Source organism: Maylandia zebra, linkage group LG22, assembly GCF_041146795.1.
Source record: "Maylandia zebra isolate NMK-2024a linkage group LG22, Mzebra_GT3a, whole genome shotgun sequence".
NCBI classification, from domain to species: domain Eukaryota; kingdom Metazoa; phylum Chordata; class Actinopteri; order Cichliformes; family Cichlidae; genus Maylandia; species Maylandia zebra.
This window is the reverse complement of record NC_135187.1, coordinates 25,878,076-25,898,296: the sequence shown is the minus strand read 5'-3', so window position 1 is coordinate 25,898,296 and position 20,221 is coordinate 25,878,076. Positions and strand designations below refer to the sequence as shown.

At 40.5% G+C, this 20,221-nt stretch overlaps 1 protein-coding gene across 2 annotated transcripts; it reads left to right on the top strand.

The window, feature by feature from the left end:
* Positions 1–329: 329 nt before the first annotated feature.
* Positions 330–20,011, top strand: si:dkey-166k12.1 (solute carrier family 22 member 13). Of its 2 annotated transcripts, none has more exons than XR_001167269.3 (10): positions 330–724; positions 4,124–4,227; positions 5,005–5,159; positions 13,087–13,255; positions 13,403–13,517; positions 15,652–15,755; positions 15,850–16,061; positions 16,159–16,267; positions 16,351–16,630; positions 16,729–20,011. XR_001167269.3 is itself a non-coding variant. In XM_012915735.5 (10 exons), exons 1-10 carry the CDS (start codon positions 392–394, stop codon positions 16,829–16,831), a joined length of 1,617 nt encoding a protein of 538 aa, XP_012771189.1. In that variant the 5' UTR covers positions 330–391; the 3' UTR covers positions 16,832–20,011. The 2 variants fall into 2 exon arrangements, 1 of the variants encoding a protein (XP_012771189.1); XM_012915735.5 differs by having other exon boundaries at positions 16,351–16,563.
* The last annotated feature ends 210 nt before the right edge of the window (positions 20,012–20,221 follow it).

Below are 20,221 nucleotides of genomic sequence, written 5' to 3'. Positions count from 1 at the left end.
TTGGGTGCGTGATTTTACTCCCTGTGCAATATTTACAACGGAAGACTAATTGTGGATTTTTACTTGTTTACTTGTTACTTGGTTTGAGACTGAAAAACTTTGTCCGCGCGTCTCATCTTGGAGCATTCTAATCGATCTCTGTGAAGCCTCATCTGCAGACACTCGCTGCCCGTGAGGCGAGAGTGTGTTTGCAGAGGGAGGATAACCTTCTTGAGCTCGTTTCAGTAATTGTTAAACAACTTCACGTGGACTGACCACGGCAGCACATGGTAATTTATCTTGTTTGTCTCCATAACACCGCCTCAGTATCTGGTCGGTATTTACAACCATCTTCCGCCTCCATCTCCCCGGCTCATCCACTCCATTGGAGCCAATTTGACCTACATTTGAAATGAATTTCGATCAGATCCTCTCTGCCATTGGAGGCTTTGGCAGATACCAGAAAATTCTCTACATATGGATATGTCTACCTCAGATCCTCCTCGCCTTCCACATGCTGGTGAGCATCTTCACCGGAGCCACGCCGCCTCATCAGTGCCGCGAGGGCTCGAGTCCAGCAGCGGGGAATCAGTCCCTGTATTCAGCCACCCTGAACTTCAGCCTCTCCAACTCCTCCTGCTTCTCGCAGGATGTCGTGCTGCTGGGCAACGGCACTCAGCGCGTGCCGTGCAGTGACGGATGGGTCTACAGCAGGGAGACTTTTGAGAGCACCACCGTCACCGAGGTACAGAAACATGACCATCTGGTCTGTTCGGTTTGGGCTGAAGATCAACTTTAGTCATTAATCAGTTCACTTTCATGCTGGGAAAAGAGGCGGAAATCAAAAAAAGCGACAAAAAGGTGTCAAATAGTAGACGGTAGGCTATCATTTGATACTTTTTATTGCTTATATTACCTATTAAATACTTATTATAAGTATCAGAGTAAGGATTTTAATCTCACTAATATATAAAAAGACATATCCAAAGATCATTTGCTGCCAGTGTGGTTTTTAAGCTATGGTGTGGTATCTTTATCCCAAAGTTGGGACTTTTTTGTGTTACAGCAGCCAAAACTACCAGTGTTTAAAACATTTATTAGACCAACACCTAGTGTAGCGTTTATGTCTAAATTAACCGTATTGATATTTACCAAAATCATCTTCTTTTGTTTCTGCAAAGCCTAATCCAAGCGTGCTTAAATTCTTTTATTTAAATTATATTTTTTAATGCTAAAATATAATCGTTGTTGTTAGCCGTTGATTCCCAAATTTACTGTTTTATAAGCAGAAAAAAAGGGAAGCACTTAAAAATTTTATTAAGATGTCAAATTACGGTTATTTACTTGCAATGTTGGCCTATAATATGTGAAACACATGTACAATCTGTCCCGCGTGAATGATATTAATTCGTTAAGTGCCAGAAAGAACATTTCTGTCACAGGGTAGAAGCCGCAATAAGTTTTTGGCAAAGTGACTTTCATCGATCTTTTATTTATCCAGTTAAAAAGTCTCATTGACTTACGACTTATGTGACCAAGTGGGTAGCAGAATTTGCAACAAATATCTAGAAGGAAATTTTAATTATTATTTTTTTTAAATTTCCTAGGAAGATATTTTAATTGACCATAAAGGACTACACTGGTTATAATGTCGCAGTCATAAAGATATGAAGAGCTTGCATTTTTTATGTAACCCTTTGTAAATTCTGTTCACTAAACTCTATTTACCAATATAAATAAAGATATTACACATAGAAAACGCATAGAAACATTGGAAATCACTTTTTGGCAAAACCTGAATTTAGTGTTTTATGTAGGCTACCTATATAACAATATAGTTTTCTTTATTTAGCCTGTTTTTGACAAATATTTGTGTTGTTCTTATGACATGTGGTCATATGACAATGCTTCTTGGCAATAAATCATAGCTTATTTGTTTTCCCTTTAATGTCGTGACAATTGTCAGGAAAATGCATTTGTGGGTTGAGCAGCAGAGTTGAGTACGTGGGTTGTGCCGTGAAAAACTTGACAAATCTTAATCGCTGTTGCTACATTTTCTGTGACCAGCACAACAACATTGTCTGAAATGCGACAAATAGTGATTAAGACTGGGATGCCATGCCAAAGCAGTGTGTGGCCAAACTAGTGAGGAGGAGGTGCCGGGCTGTTGTGGCTGTGTACGGCTTTTCTACATGCTGCAGAGGCCCCTGTTTGATAAATGAATCAGTTGTTAATCTGCCAATATCTCTTGTTTCTTCAGACTTCAATCATATAACCCAGGGGTGGGCAACTCCAGGCCTCGAGGGCCGGTGTCCCTGCAGGTTTTAGATGTCCTTGAACCAACACAGCTGATTTAAATGGCTAAATAGCTCCTAAACATGCCCTGAAGTTCTCCAGAGGCTTGGTAATGAACTAATCATGTGATTCAGGTGTGTTGACCCAAGGTGAGATCTAAAACCTGCAGGACACCGGCCCTCGAGGCCTGGAATTGCCCACCCCTGATATAACCCAATAAACAACACCAAACAAGAGTCACGATTTAAGAGAAGATTTGCAGGTTTTTCATCGGTGCGATCCACATACTCAGCTCTGCTGCTCAACCCACAAATGCATTTTTCTTACAAACGTGGCACCATTTGGCACCCAATGTGGCACCCAAATAAACTGGCTGTCCAAAGAAATAATCAACCAAACATAAATGTTCTTATTTTTTGTGCTAAATGCATGTAATAAAACAATATGGCAAGGCAAATATCTCAAAATCCATGGAAAAGAAAGGAGCTAAATAAGGAAAAACATGAATAAAATAAAATAAAATTCAAATATGTAAAAATCTGAGAAATTATTTCATGAAAGACTGATGTGATGATAAAGAGTAATGAACCCAGCACAGCAAACATCCACATTAGCTTTCCAAAGGGCCTTGGAGCCAAAATAAGCAACTGGCCCCACTCACACCCTGCTGCACCCCTGCTGTTCACGGCTGCTGTTGTAATCATACACAAATTAATCAACAACAGTTTGTATTATATTACATAAGAGTCTTCTTGGCATAAAGGTTCTTGTGTCCTTGATATTGTGCTGTAGTGCCACATATTTTCCTTGACTAAAAGTCACTGTCTCAATAAAGGGATTCAGAAATGATTGCCATCATTTTGTACTGCGACCATATCCTGGACAGTTTTGCCACTTCTTCTTGGACTTTGGAAGGTTCAGTTTGTGTGCAAGGACTATTTTATGTTATACGTTTAATGAGCCAGAACAGAAACAAATGACAGTGTAATTTGAAAATCATCAGTGTCTGGTCATTTACAGCTGGTCAGCTGCCATTTTTGGCAAGTATAGACTGATTTAATCATATTTCCTTAGAGGTTGCAGTCAATCTGACCCTGATGCAGCTCTAACCCTTTCCTAAGGTCCATTTGCACTTGGAACTTTATGACAGTGCTTTGTTTTGTCCAATGCCAGTTTGATACCATACTCTATAATCAATATCAGCAAAGAGCAGCCCAAACACACAAGCAAATTTACTTTGACAATACTCTACATAGACATAGGTACTGGGCCAGATACAGCTACAGGATCTGCATAAACATGTGCAAAGCTCCCATTGCACAGCTTTTGTGCTGATGTTAATGTCAGCAGCAGTCTGGAGCCCTGTAGTTACTGAGTCAGGAGAGCGTTGGCAACTTTTCCACAATATGCGCCTCAGCACTTGAAAGGCCTGCTCTGTAAGATTATATGGTCTGCCACTTTGTGGATGAGTTGCTGTGGTTTGGTTCCTAAAAGCTTCCACGTTGCAATGATACCACTTTCATGTTATTGTGTAGTATCAAAGGAGAAAGAAATTTCAGGAACTGACTTGTTTCACCGATATCATCCTACTACAGTACTACACTTAAATGTATTGAGTTCTTTTACAAAAGTGAGGTGCTTAAGATTACGTGATGTAGCCCGATACTTTGCCCACAGAGTGTATGTCACTTGCACCAGTGTGTGAATGTGTGTGTGAATGCGCTTTGGGGTCCTCAGGGACTAGAAAAGCGCTATACAAATACAGGCCATTTACCATTTGCATGGCCATTCACCAATACATAAGAAATAAACAAATGCACAAGGAGTAACTTCTTTTTCCATCTACCAGTGGGACCTGGTGTGCAGCAAAGCTGTGTTCAACAACATTGGATCATCTATCTACATGTTTGGCCTGCTGGTGGGATCGGTGGTGTTTGGAGCCATGGCTGACAGGTAGGCTTTTCTCACTCGGCGCACAGATAGAACAAAGTGTCAGATCCTCAGCATCAAAGCACGACTGTAGGGGTGGCCACTGCTGTAGGCCTTTGCATGTGGTAACTGTATGTAAGGGGAGCAGTTAATTTATTTGCTTCATCAGCTACAGATACACACGATAAAACTGTTCAGACTTAACTGTGTGACAGTAAAAATCACCCATACGTTTAACATTCTTGTTCATTCTCTGTTTTTTCTTTAAACTAGAAACAATAGAAGGGTAGTATCATCAATATCTTGGAAAAGTCTTTGAACTGACACAGTAGATCTATTGCAGAAAGACAAATGGGAAGTGGGAGTGGGTCATGAGACCTGTGCTTCCCTTTTATTGACGGAGCTGAAAGGGTTAAGAAACTGAAGCGTGAAGGCTGCAGTGGGTGGTAGTGAGCAGGTGGCAATATGTGGTCTTCCTGGTAAGTTAGGGCTAAAGTGAACAAAAGGAAGCGTTTGCACCTGAAAAGAAAAACAGCCCAGGGAGCAAACTGAAGTTCCCAGCTTTGTTACTAATTTTCAAACCTCAGATTTTCTCTGGTGAACATAAAGTTATAAGCACTTGGTTTCTGATAACTGCACCTCCTACACTAAGAACTAGATAAAGACTTAGTATTTTTTTCTTTTATGTGTTTCGAGCTTAGTGTGATATCTTTACTTCTGTTTCGTTGGGTCTACTGGTGCAAATCTTTAATAATGAGGGAGGGCTAACTCACATTCCTGTGTCCTCTCTCTGTCTACAAGGTATGGCCGACGCTTCGTCCTGCTGCTGTCCCTCGCTCTCCAAACTGTGTTCGGTGTCGCTGTGGCTTTCGCACCCAACTTCCCGGTCTATGTGATTCTTCGCTTTGTAGTTGGCACAACAATATCTGGTGTCATCATCAATGCTTTTGTACTTGGTACTAAACAAACACACACACACACACACATACTCAAACCCTGCATGAGTATGATGATTTGAGGCTGCTGTAGTGGAGCGTCAGCACAGAATACCCGACAGGCACTTACCTTCCTACTGTGATCATTGTAGTGTATGTATGCATATGTGTTGGGTGGGCCAATCGGAATGAAGCTGTGCACGAACACCGTCATGCATGTAGCAATTATTAACATCTATATGTTTTTAAAAATATTTTAAATAAATCCAAATTCTTTTGATTTTCATATAGATCATGTCTCATGAGTCATGTTCAACATACGTTGCCCATTCGAAACGTAATGTTCACCAAGACAACCATAAATAAAGGATGAAGAATTTGAGAAAGCGCTGCTAGTAATTATAAAAAAAGTGATGTTTTCATAAAACACAGTGGCTGATATATAATCTCAGGTTCATTTAAATGGTGAAAAAAGATAATTCATTAATATTTTTTTAAATTGTCAATTATTTAACAATAATGCCATGTATGACAGGACCAGTGTTGGTCAAGTTACTTGAAAAAAGTAATCAGTAACTAATTACTGATTACTTCCCCCAAAAAGTAATCCCGTTACTTTACTGATTACTTATTTTCAAAAGTAATTAATTACTTAGTTACTTAGTTACTTTTTAAAAACACGATTTACAACCTGAAGAGGTGATAAAGCGATAGATCTTTCAGCCCAATTCTACTTTTTCTACATAATCCATCATACAAAATGTAATCAAATGGAAAAGTCTCTTTTTTTAACTTGTTTTATCATTTTTAATCTTTTAACTTTATGCATCAAGCAAAAATTTAATTATATGCACCATTCTCTGAGTTGAATAAATGAGTTTAACATTTAAACCTATTTTCTGCACATTCCAGCACATAAAATAAAATATTTTTTGTGTTTTCACTCACTCTTTCAAATAGATGCAAGTAAAACACAGCAGAACATAAATAAAGTCAAAGACTCAGCGGTCCTGTTGCTCTATTTTCACCTGTAAAGCAGGACTGCAGTAGGCGGAGGTTTACCCTGGTGCAGGTGTGCAGCGGTCAGTGGAAGGATACGGCAGTGTCTCTGTGAGTTTCCCATCACGTCGTAGCTACTCGGTGCTTGCTCGGAAGTTTAGGGGTTTTTTTCGCTGTAAAAAGAAGTTTTCTTCCCACGCACAGCGGACACTAATGTTTTTGTCACTTTTTATGGAATCAAACTCAAAGTAAGGTCAGTACTTCCACGCTTTAAACGCTGCATGCTCATACTCTCTCCCGCACTCGATATGTGATCCATTGTTGATCTGCACACAGCTGTTGTCACTAACGGCGCACTCGCTTACGTCACTGTCGTGAGACATTCTCGCAAAAAATCACGGTTTTAGTAACGCAGTAACGCAGCGTTCCTACGGGAAAGTAACGGTAATCTAATTACCGATTTTGCAATAGTAATCCCTTACTTTACTCGTTACTCGAAAAAAGTAATCAGATTACAGTAACGCGTTACTTGTAACGCGTTACTGCCCATCTCTGGACAGGACTGACATTTCTGTTGATGCAGGATAGTGTGTTTATGTTTTTTAAATGTTTAAGCGTTCCTATTTTAATTTCCTCATTATGACTTTAATTTTAAAGCAATATCAGATCAATAAGATGCATCTCAGACATATAAGGACCTCATTTATTCATATAGAACTTTTATACTAAAAAACAACTTACATTTCAATATTAAATATTTAATTTGGTAATTAATTTATAAATTAATTAATCTATTAATGTTATTATTATTTTTCAAAACTTTTCACACTTTTCTGATGACTTCAGGGTTTGTCATTTTCCGAAGAGTTTTTAATAAAGAAAACATAATGGCATACGCCTCAACAAAATCATCCTCCTAGTCAGTGTTAAGACTTTTTAAGTTTTATTAATCGTCACAGATCCAGCACAGGCGTGTTTCTGGTTGAGTGTCCCAAAAGTGTGTGTATAAAAAAAACACGTTGGTATCTGTTGCAATGTGATTACATTTACTTTAAATGCAGATTAAATGCAGTTAAAACACTATTTCAAACCTACATAGTTTTATATCCTGGCTGATAAACTTCAATTTTATTTACTCAGAGTGGAAACATGGAAACAGCTAACGAGGCTCTAATTAGATACACTGAGAGACACCGCTAATACAAATTTATGGTTGGTGTCTGTGTGGAGTCTGAGGGATTGTGGGATTTGAGTCTGTGAAGATATATTTGTACACAGTTCTCTAAAAAAGCCAACAGCACATAAACTGACATTGGTGGCCCTGCAGATATGTTCACTGCTGACTGGTTGAAAGTATATATTTAAAAAAAACATGCGTGGGAAGCACAGATAGTATTTGCAGTGGTTAGTATTTATTCTTTCACTTGGTTTCACTTCACTACAAAGATGTTCTTATTGTCTTACAACCAGAGCCAATATCAGCACAAACATGAAGGGAACAGTACACACCTATAGCATGCTGATCAGTGGTTCCTGCAGGTTGCTGGTTCTCGCTGGATGAAATCAGTTACAAAGAGGATGCTGCACCATAAACCTGCTTCTGATTTGAGATTACTGTGGTTCCCAGTCGTTTGCATGCAACACGTCAACTTATTTCCAAACAGTCTGTGACTGCCAGCTGAGTGAATGGTAAATGGATTGGTTCTTTTATAGTTATAGTTAAAGTTTTCTACTCTACAAGCACTTTTTTCTACATCTGCATCTAACATTCACACTCACACTCTGATAAATGCACTGGGAGCACATCAGGGTTCAGTACCATGCCCATTGCCCAAGGACTGGAACAAGCACACTAAACAACAAGCCTACCGATTTGTAGAAGACCTGCTCTGCCTCCTGATGGCCAGGGTGGCAGCAAGCCTTGACAAAGCCAGAACCAGAAATGGAGAACGCTGACTGCAACAACCTGCCACTGACCAAAGCAACCTCAAGGAGGTTTTTGCCAACCCGCAGGGTGATACACATTTTTTCCTTGTGACCAGCGGTTGCCAGGTTTTCACTGAATGGGTCTAGGCTTGTGTGACTGGGGGTTTAGGAGTCTATTTCACAACAACTGCCAGCAACCTGCAGAAACCACTCAAAAACTAGTCGAAGAATACTCATTTTTCCCTCACGATTGGTTGTTGCCAGATGGTTACAGAGCAGCCTGTGTGACATTTAAATTATCAACCCCTTTTGTGAGTGTGGACTCTTCCTCTCTTTGCTCTTTAAATACTTTGCTTCTTTTATTGATTTTTATTGATTTTTATGCAGATTTTTTCCCTTTTTTCCGTATGAGCTTACCTGCGATAGCTTCTGGATACTGGACACTTATAGATCATCAGGACTAAAGTGTTCTTAACAGAAACAGCAACATTTTTATAGTTAGCTTATCTTCAGCGCTCCGTGTGTTTGTGGCCTACACACAGCTGAAGCCTGATTACAGCGTCTGGGCACTGAACAGCCTGGAAAGATGCTAACCGCTCGGCTAACTAGCAACAAGATGCCTTCCCTCTCCACAGATGACTACCACAGCCTCCTGCAGAAGATTTCAGTACTGGAGACAAAAATTCATCGCTTAGAAGTAAACGTGGAGGTAAATGGACTGTGTGGAAATGAAACAACCTTGCCTTTGATTCAAAACAATGGCGATGAGCAAGCTAGTACACAGCTAAGGAGCACAGATAACATGACCAAGAAAGTAGACTCTGTGCATTATAATAAATCCTCAAGCGAAAATCCCCCCTTGGACTGTCTTGGTGCAAAACCAAGACATAAATCATGTCTCCTGGAAGGGGGAGGACGTATCACAGGCAGAGCACAGCGAGCTGAAATCTCTGAAACCGACTGGCCTTCACTTCCTACAAGACAGGGAAGCTCTTCAACCCCTGTATATGGGAGGAAACAGGACTGGACAACCGTGAATAGGAAGGTTAACAACAAACCTCCAAAACAACTGAATGTGAAACTGCAGAACAGATTTGCTCCACTATCAAAGGACCCTGGATCTATATCGGACAACCATCCATCTAAAAGTAGCGAAGTAAGGACTGAAAATCTGTTGAAAAGTAAAAGGCCACAGGGAAAGCTAAAGGCTAGGCCTGAAACTCTGATTGTGGGTGACTCTGCCGTAAAGGATGTACAAAGGATGTGCGGTAAGAACACTAAAGTCCTCTGCTTTCCTAACGATATGGTCAACAACCTGAAGGAGAGAATTCTTCAAATTGCAGATGAATATCCAACTGTGACAAACATTGTTCTGCATACAGGGTCAAACGATGTGTCCAAACAACAGTTGGAGGTTCTGAAACGGGACTTTACTGGATTATTAAATACTGTAAACTCTGTGAATGCAGCTGTATTCATCAGTGGACCTGTACCGCCGGTCAGAGGAGGAGACGAGAGATTCAGCAGGTTGTTTGCACTGAATAAATGGCTTATATCAGCATGTACTGACCACTCAGTGCATTTTATCAACAACTTTAATATTTTTTGGGAACGCAGAAGCCTGCGTTCCCAACCCAGAAGAGCTTCGCCCAGAAAAGCTTCAGAAAGGAGAGACATCAGAGGCAAGAAGAGGGGTCCCTATTTGCCTCCAACTCTCTCAACAACACCAACGACCAGGACCAGGGACCATGACCTTCCCCAGTCCCCCAAACCCCTGACAGGCCATCACCCTCTCCCCCCCTCCCTTTCTCCCTCCTCCCCACCCCTGAAATTCACTGAGGAGATGATGGAGCGGGTCAGTGCTGGGCTCAGATCTACCCCCCGGCCCAATCCCTTTTTGTCCCCCATAAACCCCCCACCAGAGCAGCCAAAGGTTTGCCATCGAGCCCCGCCCTCAACAAAGCAATCGAAGTTACATTGCCCAGCTTCTTCAGCTTCTTCAGTTCTCGGATGAGAGGTGAAATGTCTTCAAGCAACTTAAAGAAGTCCAGACGCTTTTCTTTGCAAGCTCCTTTGACTACGATGACCTGGATGACTGAGAACCTTCACAGACCTCCTAACTACAGTTTTATCAGTGAGGCCAGGGTGAGCAGGAGAGGAGGGGGGGTTGCTGTCTTATTTAATGACTCATTTCAATGTAAGCAGCTCTCTCCTGGAAGTTTTCAGTCTTTTGAATATGTGGCTTTACAGCTGAAGGCCCCATCCAAAGTTGTGTTTCTTAATGTTTACAGGCCTCCCAAATACTGCACAGACTTTTTTAATGACCTCAGTGAACTGCTGTCTGTGATCTGTGTTGATTTCAACTGTGTAATTATTGTTGGAGATTTTAACATCCATGTGGACAACCCTCAGGACAAAGGGACTAAAGACCTGAGTAACACTCTGGGCAACTTTGGGCAATTTCAGCACACACAAATATATCAACAGCAGTGATCACAAAACTGTGTATAACTGAATACAGTAGTGAGATCTTTAACCAGGTCTTCCCATTAACACCTGGCCTGTCCAAAGGTTCAGTCAATGAGCTCGTCAATAGCTTTAATGCAAAAATGTTAAATGTAATGGATACAATTGCTCCCATTAAGGTGAAGGTTATCTCTGGAAGGAAAAAGTCTCCATGGAGAAACTCCACACTAGTGAAAAATGAAAAAAGAGAGTGTAGGAAAGCTGAGCGCAGATGGAGAAAAACAAACCTCCAGGTTCATTATGACATCTATAAAGAGAAACTTCACAATTGTAATTTACAACTGAGGAGTGCAAGGAGGTCCTACTTCTCTGACATCATCACTAAAAACAGCCATAATGCTCGGGTCTTATTTTCCACAGTTGACAGGCTAACAAACCCTCCTGTGTCAGTAGCAGCTGAACTTCATTCGACCATGGCCTGCAATGACTTTGCCAAATTCTTCACATAAAAAATCCAAAAGATTAGACAAGCAATTGGTACATCAACAGCAGATCCAGGATATGTACTGTGTCCACCAAAAAACTGTTTAAACACCATGAAACAGTTTCAACCTATTAACAGCAAAGTCCTGGAGGACATCTTAGGTCAACTGAACTCCTCCTCCTGCTGTTTAGATGTCCTGCCAACAAGTGTTTTCAAGAAGGTCTCAAAGACTTTGGAGTCAGACCTGTTACAGATCATCAACTTTTCTTTATTATCAGGTGTGTTTCCGGAACCACTAAAAACTGCTGTAATTAAACCTATACTGAAAAAGGACAATCTTGACAAGACACAAGTGAACAACTACAGGCCGATCTCAAATCTCCCATTTTTAAGTAAGATCATTGAAAAAGCAGATTCTCAACAGCTCAATTACTTCTTAAAACAGAATAACTGCTACGATGCCTTCCAGTCAGGTTTTAGACAGAACCACAGCACTGAAACCGCTCTGACCAAAGTGTTTAATGACATATGTCTGAATACAGACAGTGGAAAAATGTCAGTCCTAGTTTTACTGGATCTCAGTGCAGCATTTGATACAGTTGACCACAACATATTACTCAAACGACTGGAGAACTGGGCAGGTCTTTCAGGAACTGTACTAAACTGGTTCAAAACTTAGAAAACAGGAAATACTTTGTATCAATAGGTAACTTCACATCTGAGCAGACAAGTATCACATGTGGAGTTCCCCAAGGTTCCATCTTGGGACCCCTTCTGTTTAACATTTACATGCTCCCACTGGCACAGATTATAAAGAACAACAAAATAAACTACCACAGCTATGCAGATGACACACAAATATATATCACAATGTCACCAGGAGACCAAGGCCCTGTACAGGCTCTTGGTAAATGCATTGAGGAAATTAATTAAAACACATTAAGACAATAACAAAATCAGCTTACTGTCACCTCAAGAATATATCAAGGATAAAAGATCTGATGTCTCAACAGAACCTGGAAAAACTAGTCCATGCATTCATCTTTAGTGGGCTTGATTACTGTAACAGCATCTTTACAGGTCTACCTAAAAAATCAGTCAGACAACTACAGCTCATTCAGAACTCTGCTGCTCGAGTCCTCACTAAGACCAAAAAAGTGGACCACATCAGTCCAGCTCTGAGGTCTTTACACTGGCTGCCTGTCCGTCAGAGGATAGACTTTAAAGTTCTGATGCTGGTCTATAAAGCTCTGAATGGTTTAGGACCAAAATACATCAGTGACCTCCTGACCCAGTATGAACCTTCCAGATCCCTCAGGTCCTCTGGATCCGGTTTCTTAACCAGACACGGAGAAGCTGCATTCAGCTTTTATGCTTCTTATATCTGGAACAAACTCCCAGAAAGCTTCAGATCAGCTGAAACACTCAGTTTATTTAAATCCAGGTTGAAGACTCACCTATTCTCAGCTGCATTTGAATAAAGCACCAAATCCACACCTTTAAGCTTAAATTTCAAAACTTACATTAACTACTGATTTTATCTGCTGTTTTTTTTTTTTAAATCGATTTTAAATCATGCTTTTTATTTGTTTTTGTTTTTTAATGTCTCTGTAAAGCACTTTGAATCACCTTGTTGTTGAATTGTGCTATATAAATAAACTTGCCTTGCCTTACTCACTTAAACCTTGTTACACATCCAAAAAAGCACACAGGTTATATCAGGTGATTAACGATCACAAGATTCGTGGTCACATGACTCAAAACCTCATAGACTACTAATGCACCACCATGCCAGACATTTAAGAGCTCTGTCTAGCGCTTTCCTTATTTTCACCTAAGTTCTCATACAGTTATTTTTTGTGCTGAGTAAGCAAACATGACAGAACTTTTAGATGTAAATTCAGGCTTTAGACAGCTAGGCTCTCCTCATCTTTATGCTAACAACAAAGGAACACATTTGTGCAGACCTTTCATTATCTTCAGATATGCAAATAAACTGGTTGAAAGCTGTTTTTGCAAAACCCTTGCCACCATTACCCACAATTCCTCTCCTCTCCTCGCTTCGTTCTACAGGTACTGAGTGGACATGCACCAAGAGACGCATGCTGGCTGGTATCATCACCGACTATGCCTATGGCCTGGGTTATATGCTGCTAGCAGGAGTAGCATATCTTATACGAGACTGGAGAAAGCTGCAACTAGCAATATCAGCCCCGGGCTTCCTGCTTAGCTTCTATATATGGTGAGAAATTCAACTGACATCTGAATATAAAATCTGCCCTGCTCAGACATGAAAATACACCTGCATTTCTATGAGTGTCTTGCATGTTATCATTCCTCATTTTCTCCTTTTCTCTACCTCTCTGTTTGACCTCTCAATGCCAACAAGGGTGCTTCCCCATTCGGCCAGATGGTTGTTGGCCAACAACAGGAGAGAGGAGGCCATCGCGCTCCTTCGCAAGGCAGCGCTTGTTAATGGTCGTGTCTTACCTCCCACCGTACAGGTGTGTGTGTGTGTCAGGTTCAGGATCACCTGGTTCAAAAACAGTGTTTGTGACAGTGCTAGGCTTTATTTTTACAGCCACCTTTCTCCTGTTTACTCTGTAATCTCTAACAAAAACCTCGTACTCCTCCAGCAGCAATCGCACACAAACCTAACTGCATTTCAGATCACACACCAGTAGTGTGAGCATTCATTACATGCTACATTAAACCAAGGGAAAACAGTGAACAGGGCATGCTGTCCTGGAAGCAAATGTTTGCTCCTTTGATCTTCATGTGGCCTCGTGCGACTCTGTAACAAAATTAAAAGAAAATAATCACAGAGAAATCTCCTCCCCTTACAGTTGCCTTTATATCAGCAGCGATGATCTCGGAAAAGCCGCAGAGATTTCGTCGTCTTCATCATTTCCATGCGAAAAAGAAAAGAAAAAGCCATATTAAATGTTTTGTTTTGTCTCGTAGGACTCATGCTGCAGTTCTCTCATGAAACGGGTCCCTTTGGCATTTTCTATCTGGCAAGATATTCATAAGAATTAAATATGAATCAAGTGAAAGCTGAGCTTCCTGAGGAAAATGAGACAATCACGAAATGAGGAGTACAACTTTTATACAGTGAAACTTAATAAATAAATAAAAACATACATTTCTAAGCTGGTTTTCAAAGCTGAATCCTCTGATTTGATGATGGCCACATGAAAGCTGAAGGACTTGAGGTTTCGTGCTGAGAACACTGTTTTCTTGATTTGTTTTAATGCAGCGTGTAATGCATGGTCAGGATAGCAGGGATTTTCTCGGGCTGTGTGCTGAACACGTGCAAGTTTGTGGCACAGATGAAACTTCAATAACTGGTTGTCATGACTCACAGCTGGTGATACACTATTGCAGTCTAGTGACGACCTTCCAGACTAAGATAAGATAAGATAAGATAAGATAGAACTTTATTAATCCCTCGGGTGGGTTCCTCTGGGAAATTCGATTTCCAAAAAAGCACAGCACCGACAGAAGTTACAGAGTTATACACACACATATATATAAATACAGAGACAATATAAATAAAATATACGAAGGGGATAAATAGAATAAATAGGAATAAAAATAAAAATACAAGTGAATTGCACATTTCAAGTATTGAGTCTATTGCACCGTTGACTATTTACAAAAGGTATTGCACAGTGAGGTGAAGAGGCACTACAGCTTAGTTGTTCCCTCCTTTGTCCTCCTGTTTCCCCTCCCTCTCCCCTCCAGAGAGGAGTTAAACAGTCTGATGGCGTGTGGGACAAAGGAGTTTTTAAGTCTGCCGTTACCGTGGTTTCATGTACAGAGCTAGACGGAGAGATACACAGTAACTATATTGTTTGATCAATATGTAAAAAGGCTTGAATTAATTCACTTCACATGTAATGAATAAAGAATATATGCAACTTTACCTTTTTGAATGAAATTACAAATAAACGTAAATTTTCCATGAATTCTATTTCAGTGCTATCAGGCCAAAAATGATCCAACAATGTCCTGTATATGGCTGTGAAAAAGGCCATCCTGCTTTACTACTGAGTATTTTATGTACTTTAAATTTTGATACTAAAACATGTTTTATTATTAATCATGTACAGGTGTTAAAATTGAAATTGACAGGTGGGGAACCCTGAGATAGATGGAGCAGTGCCACAGGGGGGTTAACTTAAATAAGTCACATGATGATGTGCACTGGGAGTTACAGTAGTTTCTTTGTGGACAGCCGGTGATCAGCTGACCTGTACTCCTGGTGTTGATGACTCAGAGGTTTACTGCTCCTTGTGGATTTAGCTAAATGCATTCGGCAAAGATATAAGCAGTCGTTACATGAGCCATCATGACTGCTTAAAGCCAGCGTGGCTAAAGGCACCTGTACCACAACACTGCTAAGTACTAGATCAGCCTACACATAACTGTATGGGGTTTGTAAGCTGAAGCATGCTCCACACCTTATAAAAACATCTGGTTTGAGGATTTTTAATGTAACACTTAGATTTAAATATAGTATATTTTGATTTAACATTTACAGTACATCAAGTAGTGTAGGGATGTTTTTAATGTACAGGTAAAATGTAAAAGCCTCTTTTGTGGTTTCTGATTCGTTTGTGGCGTCCACATCAGGTTGAGTGTGAGATATCGGTCGAGGGGAAGAGAAGTCACTCGGCTGTCGATCTGGTACGCACGCCTCAGATGAGGAAAAGATCGCTGATCCTGTTCTATGTTTGGTACGACTTCTTGTCGTTTCACTGTCATTTTCAGCAGAGACAATGTCTCTGTAGCTTTTTACCACTCCTCTCTTTCTCCCCTTTGAAATCACAGGTTTGTGAATGTGCTGGTCTATTATGGTCTCTCACTGGGCGTGTCCAGGTTGGGGACAGACCTCTACCTGACCCAGTTCGTGTTCGGGCTGGTTGAGATCCCAGCTCGTTCTCTGGTCCTCGTCGTGCTGCCCTTTAGCCGCCGACTCACTCAGAGTGGCTTTCTGGCAATCGGAGGCCTCGCCTGTCTGCTCATGCTTGCAGTGCCTGCAGGTAAGATGGAAACTTGCTAAAATGCTTTTTCTTCCTCAAAAAGCTAATATTAAAATTTATTTCATCACTTGAATGATTTTTCTCCTTCGGTCTGCAGATCATCCCAATCTCCTGAGTGGTCTCGCCATGGTAGGGAAGTTTGGCATAGCGGCGTCGTTTGCTGTGATCTATGTCTACACTGCTGAGATATTCCCCACGGTGCTTCGGTGAGACTTCTGTCCTAATCATCAAACGGTTATTTCAGTGACGCATTCCTGAAACAGTTTCTTTTCCCTTGCTGTGCCAAAAGGCAAACAGGAATAGGCGTATCCTGTATGTTTGCAAGGATAGGTGGTGTGCTGGCACCCATTATCAACATGCTGCATAACCACAGCCCGGCCACACCCCTCGCCATCTTCGGCATCTCTCCGCTTCTGGGAGCTGTCCTTGCCCTGGCCCTTCCTGAAACTGCCAACAGACCTCTTCCAGACACAGTGGAGGATGCAGAGAACTGGGATGTTAGGTAATTGTTTAAAAACCTGCTTGCGTCTGAGCAAAATACAAAAGAAAGGATGAAAGTAAAAACGCAGGTTAGCAAACTTTAACACACAGTCTTCAATTTGAACTCCAAAGCACATGAAACCTCTACACTTATGAGTGTCTACTTTTTGTTATTCCTCTCTCACAGGACACCTCCAACCGAGGAAAACCCAGAGATGTGTGAAGATGATAGCCAATCAGGACGCAGCACAGAGAAGCTGGAGTTATGCAATCTGGCAAGCCACACCTAATGCACAGCCTCAGCTTTGATGCCAGAAATACTACTTTTCACAAAACCCTCTATGCAATTACACGTCAGGTGTTTGATTCTGAGCAGAACATATTTCAAATGGAAAAAAAGCAGCACAGAAATATCTGTGTTTTACAATCTTTTAAATCCATCAGAGATTTACACCTTTTACTTGAGGTTTGAATGTGGCTAGGCAGAATAATAGCTCCTATTAGGATTTTGCACATGTGTATATATTCATCCATGCATGAGAGCACTCATACATCACTTCCCTGCCACCAGAACGTCTGCACTGCCTTTTGGGTGAAAACAATCAGCGTAAAAGTGCATTACTGTAGGGTCTTTACATCAATATAAAGCTGAGTTGGATTGTTCTGTAAGTATGTCATTTAAGTCAAATTTAAAGAGTAAACAGTCACATTTGTAAAATCTGCCAGTTTAATAATAACTCTGTAGCAACAATGAAAACGCAGCAAAAATTAATTTAATCTTCTCCTGTATGTAAGTCGGCTAACAGTTAGCTTGTCAGACATGGCTACAGCAAGCTAAAGCGACTTCCTCTCTCCTTCTGCGACACTCGTTAACTCCAGAAACTTCTTGTAGAACCACATGTATTAACTTGAAGTAATAGTTCACTGTATGACTTTCTCAGTCTACCACGTTATCGTGGAGGAATTCTGGGACATCTTCCTTACAGCGTTGTTTCAGTTCATTGAGGTTTGCAGGCATTTGTTTATACACAGCTCTGTTAAGCACCTGCAACAGCATTTTAATCAAATTGAAGTCTTGACTTCGACGGGACCATTGTAACGCCTGGATTCTTTTCAGCCGTTCTGTTCCTGCTGTGCTGTTACGTGACCATATTTGGGTCAAACGTTAGCTGACGGACAGATAGTCACACGTTTGACTTTAGATCACTTGTGTGTACGGAGGAGTTCATGGTCGACTCAGTCACTGAAAGATGCTTAGGTCACATGGCCAACAGGAAGCCTGAATCATCACCCCTCCACCACCGTGCTTCACAGCTGATATGAGCTGTAAGTGCTGATATGCTGAGTTTGGTTTTAGCCAAAAGATATTCTTCAGAAGTGTTGTGGTTTGTTCAGATGTTACTGTTCAAACCTAAGCATTGGTGCCATGTTCATTTTAGAGAGGAGATGTTCTCCTGGTAGGTCCTCACAAGCAAGCGACTTTTTCTGTCTTTTTTTAATTGTACTGTCATGAACTTTAACATTTAACATTCTAACTGAAGTGTGTAGACTCTGAGATGTAGCTCACGTAGCTGTTTTTTGCTGTTACTCTGAGCATTTGGTGGTCTGACTTTGGGGTGTCCATTCCTCTGAAGATTCGGTAATGTGTTAACACACACCTGAATGCACCAGACCATCAAACGTCTGCTTTTTTAGAAGTGGTCACGCTTGTTGTTAGTCAGTTAAATAAACTGTGTTCTATTATCCTCTTAATTGCTTTGGAAGCATTAAATGTGTACTTGGGTCTTCACAGGCAGCATGAAGTCCAGTGAAAACTTTCTGTTTCACGTGACTGTAACGGTGCTGATTGTTGATCTGTGTGTGCTGCGTGCTATAAATTCGCAAAGATCTCCGGACTGTGTTTCGCACCACTTAAAATTAGGTATTGTTTTCACTCAAGATGGGTGTGCGGTTGCTGTTCAGGGCAAAATCCCTGGACGCGCTGCTCTTGTGATTGGGGGTGCCGAACGCACAACTAAACGTTGTTTAAAGACTGGAGAAGACTAGCAGACTGCCAAATGCAACGCACCTATTCTCCAAACGTTATTACTGCATTTTAAACATTTTGTTCAAAGAAACATGCTTGATATTTTTGTATGAAAGTGTTTTTGTTTTGGGCATATGTTGGTTGTAGCACAAATTTATATTGCAAGCAACTGCCTCATCTTCGTCTCAAGCCAAGAAAAAAGAGACTAGTCAAGTGAGACTGCATGCACTAGTGAAGCCTTTTAGTTAGACTGCTGTATTTAATAGATTTGGATGAAAAAAAAGAGATTTGACTGTTATCAGCATGTGGAAGAATATTTGATTTCAGCAGTGTTGTTGTTGTTTTTAGATTTGTTCTCCTTTTATTATTGTCCAATACAAATGGACTGCAGCATGTATCAATGATAACACTCTATGAGTCTTCACAAGCAATCAAGGGCTGTTATTGTTATGAATTATAGAAGAAATTCGATTCATGTATCGGATGCACTTGAATGTGCAATATGATGCCATACAGTGCAGTGAAGTATCTGTGCCCCTTCTTGATTTTATTTTTACACATTTAATGAAATCATCATTTAAAAACTGCGTTTTGCGTTTACTCTGGTTACTCTGCTTAATGATCTGAAACATTGTGACAGATGAGAAAAAAGAAAAGAGGGACTCAGGAAGCGGGCAAATACTTTCACACAACACCGTATGTTTGTGCTGTTATTCAGGCACAAGCATTTACATGTCCAACTGTAAAATTGTAAATAGAAATAAAATGCAATGATTTGCAAACCTCATAAACCCACATTTGATTCACAATAGAATATGGAAACAATATGGAACATTTAAACTGAGAAAAAAAATGATTCTAGCTGCTTATCAGTCCTGAGTCTTTATATCTTGTTCTCTTCATGATGTGCCAATTGCTTTCTGTTGGTGGAAGGTCTGGACTGCAGGAAAAATTCCAAGAAAAAAATGGAAAAACCCCCAACATGTTTTACATTAAAGTGGCAAATTAATGAGAAAAATGGCAAATTTGCCAGGAATAATACAAAAAAACCTTTTTCTTAGATGACCTAATTTAATTCTACTTTTCAATTGGACTTTGCAATAAAGAAATCCTTGTGGTTTAAGTTCAGAATCACCACATTTTCAAAAGCGTCTGAGTTTCAAAGAGTCGTTGTCGTGAGCTGCTATTCATGAGAAAACACACTGATTTGGATGAGGTAACAGCCTGTGTGTGAAGTACTACAGCACAGTTGATATCTTGAGGACTTGTGGTACATCAGGACGCAATCCAACAGATTATTAAAGCATTCAATCCTCATGGTTTGAAGGATTGAAACCATGAGAGGCGTCTTAGGCACTGTAGGCTCAATGTTCTCTCAGATTTGCCACTTTAATGTCAAAAATCTTGTTTTTTCTCAAAATTTTATACCCACTCTGCTTTTTTTTTTTTTATTTTGGGCCCTCATATGTATGTATATGCCATTCAGCACTGATGGTGCCTTTTCAGATGTGTAATTGCACAGCCCCTGATGCACTCACACACCGTGAAAGACACAGGATTTATCCGGGAGGACATGACGCTCATGTTTTCCAAAAGGAATTTCACATTTCTGACCACAGAGCAGTTTTCCAATTTCTCCGGCATCATTTCTTTA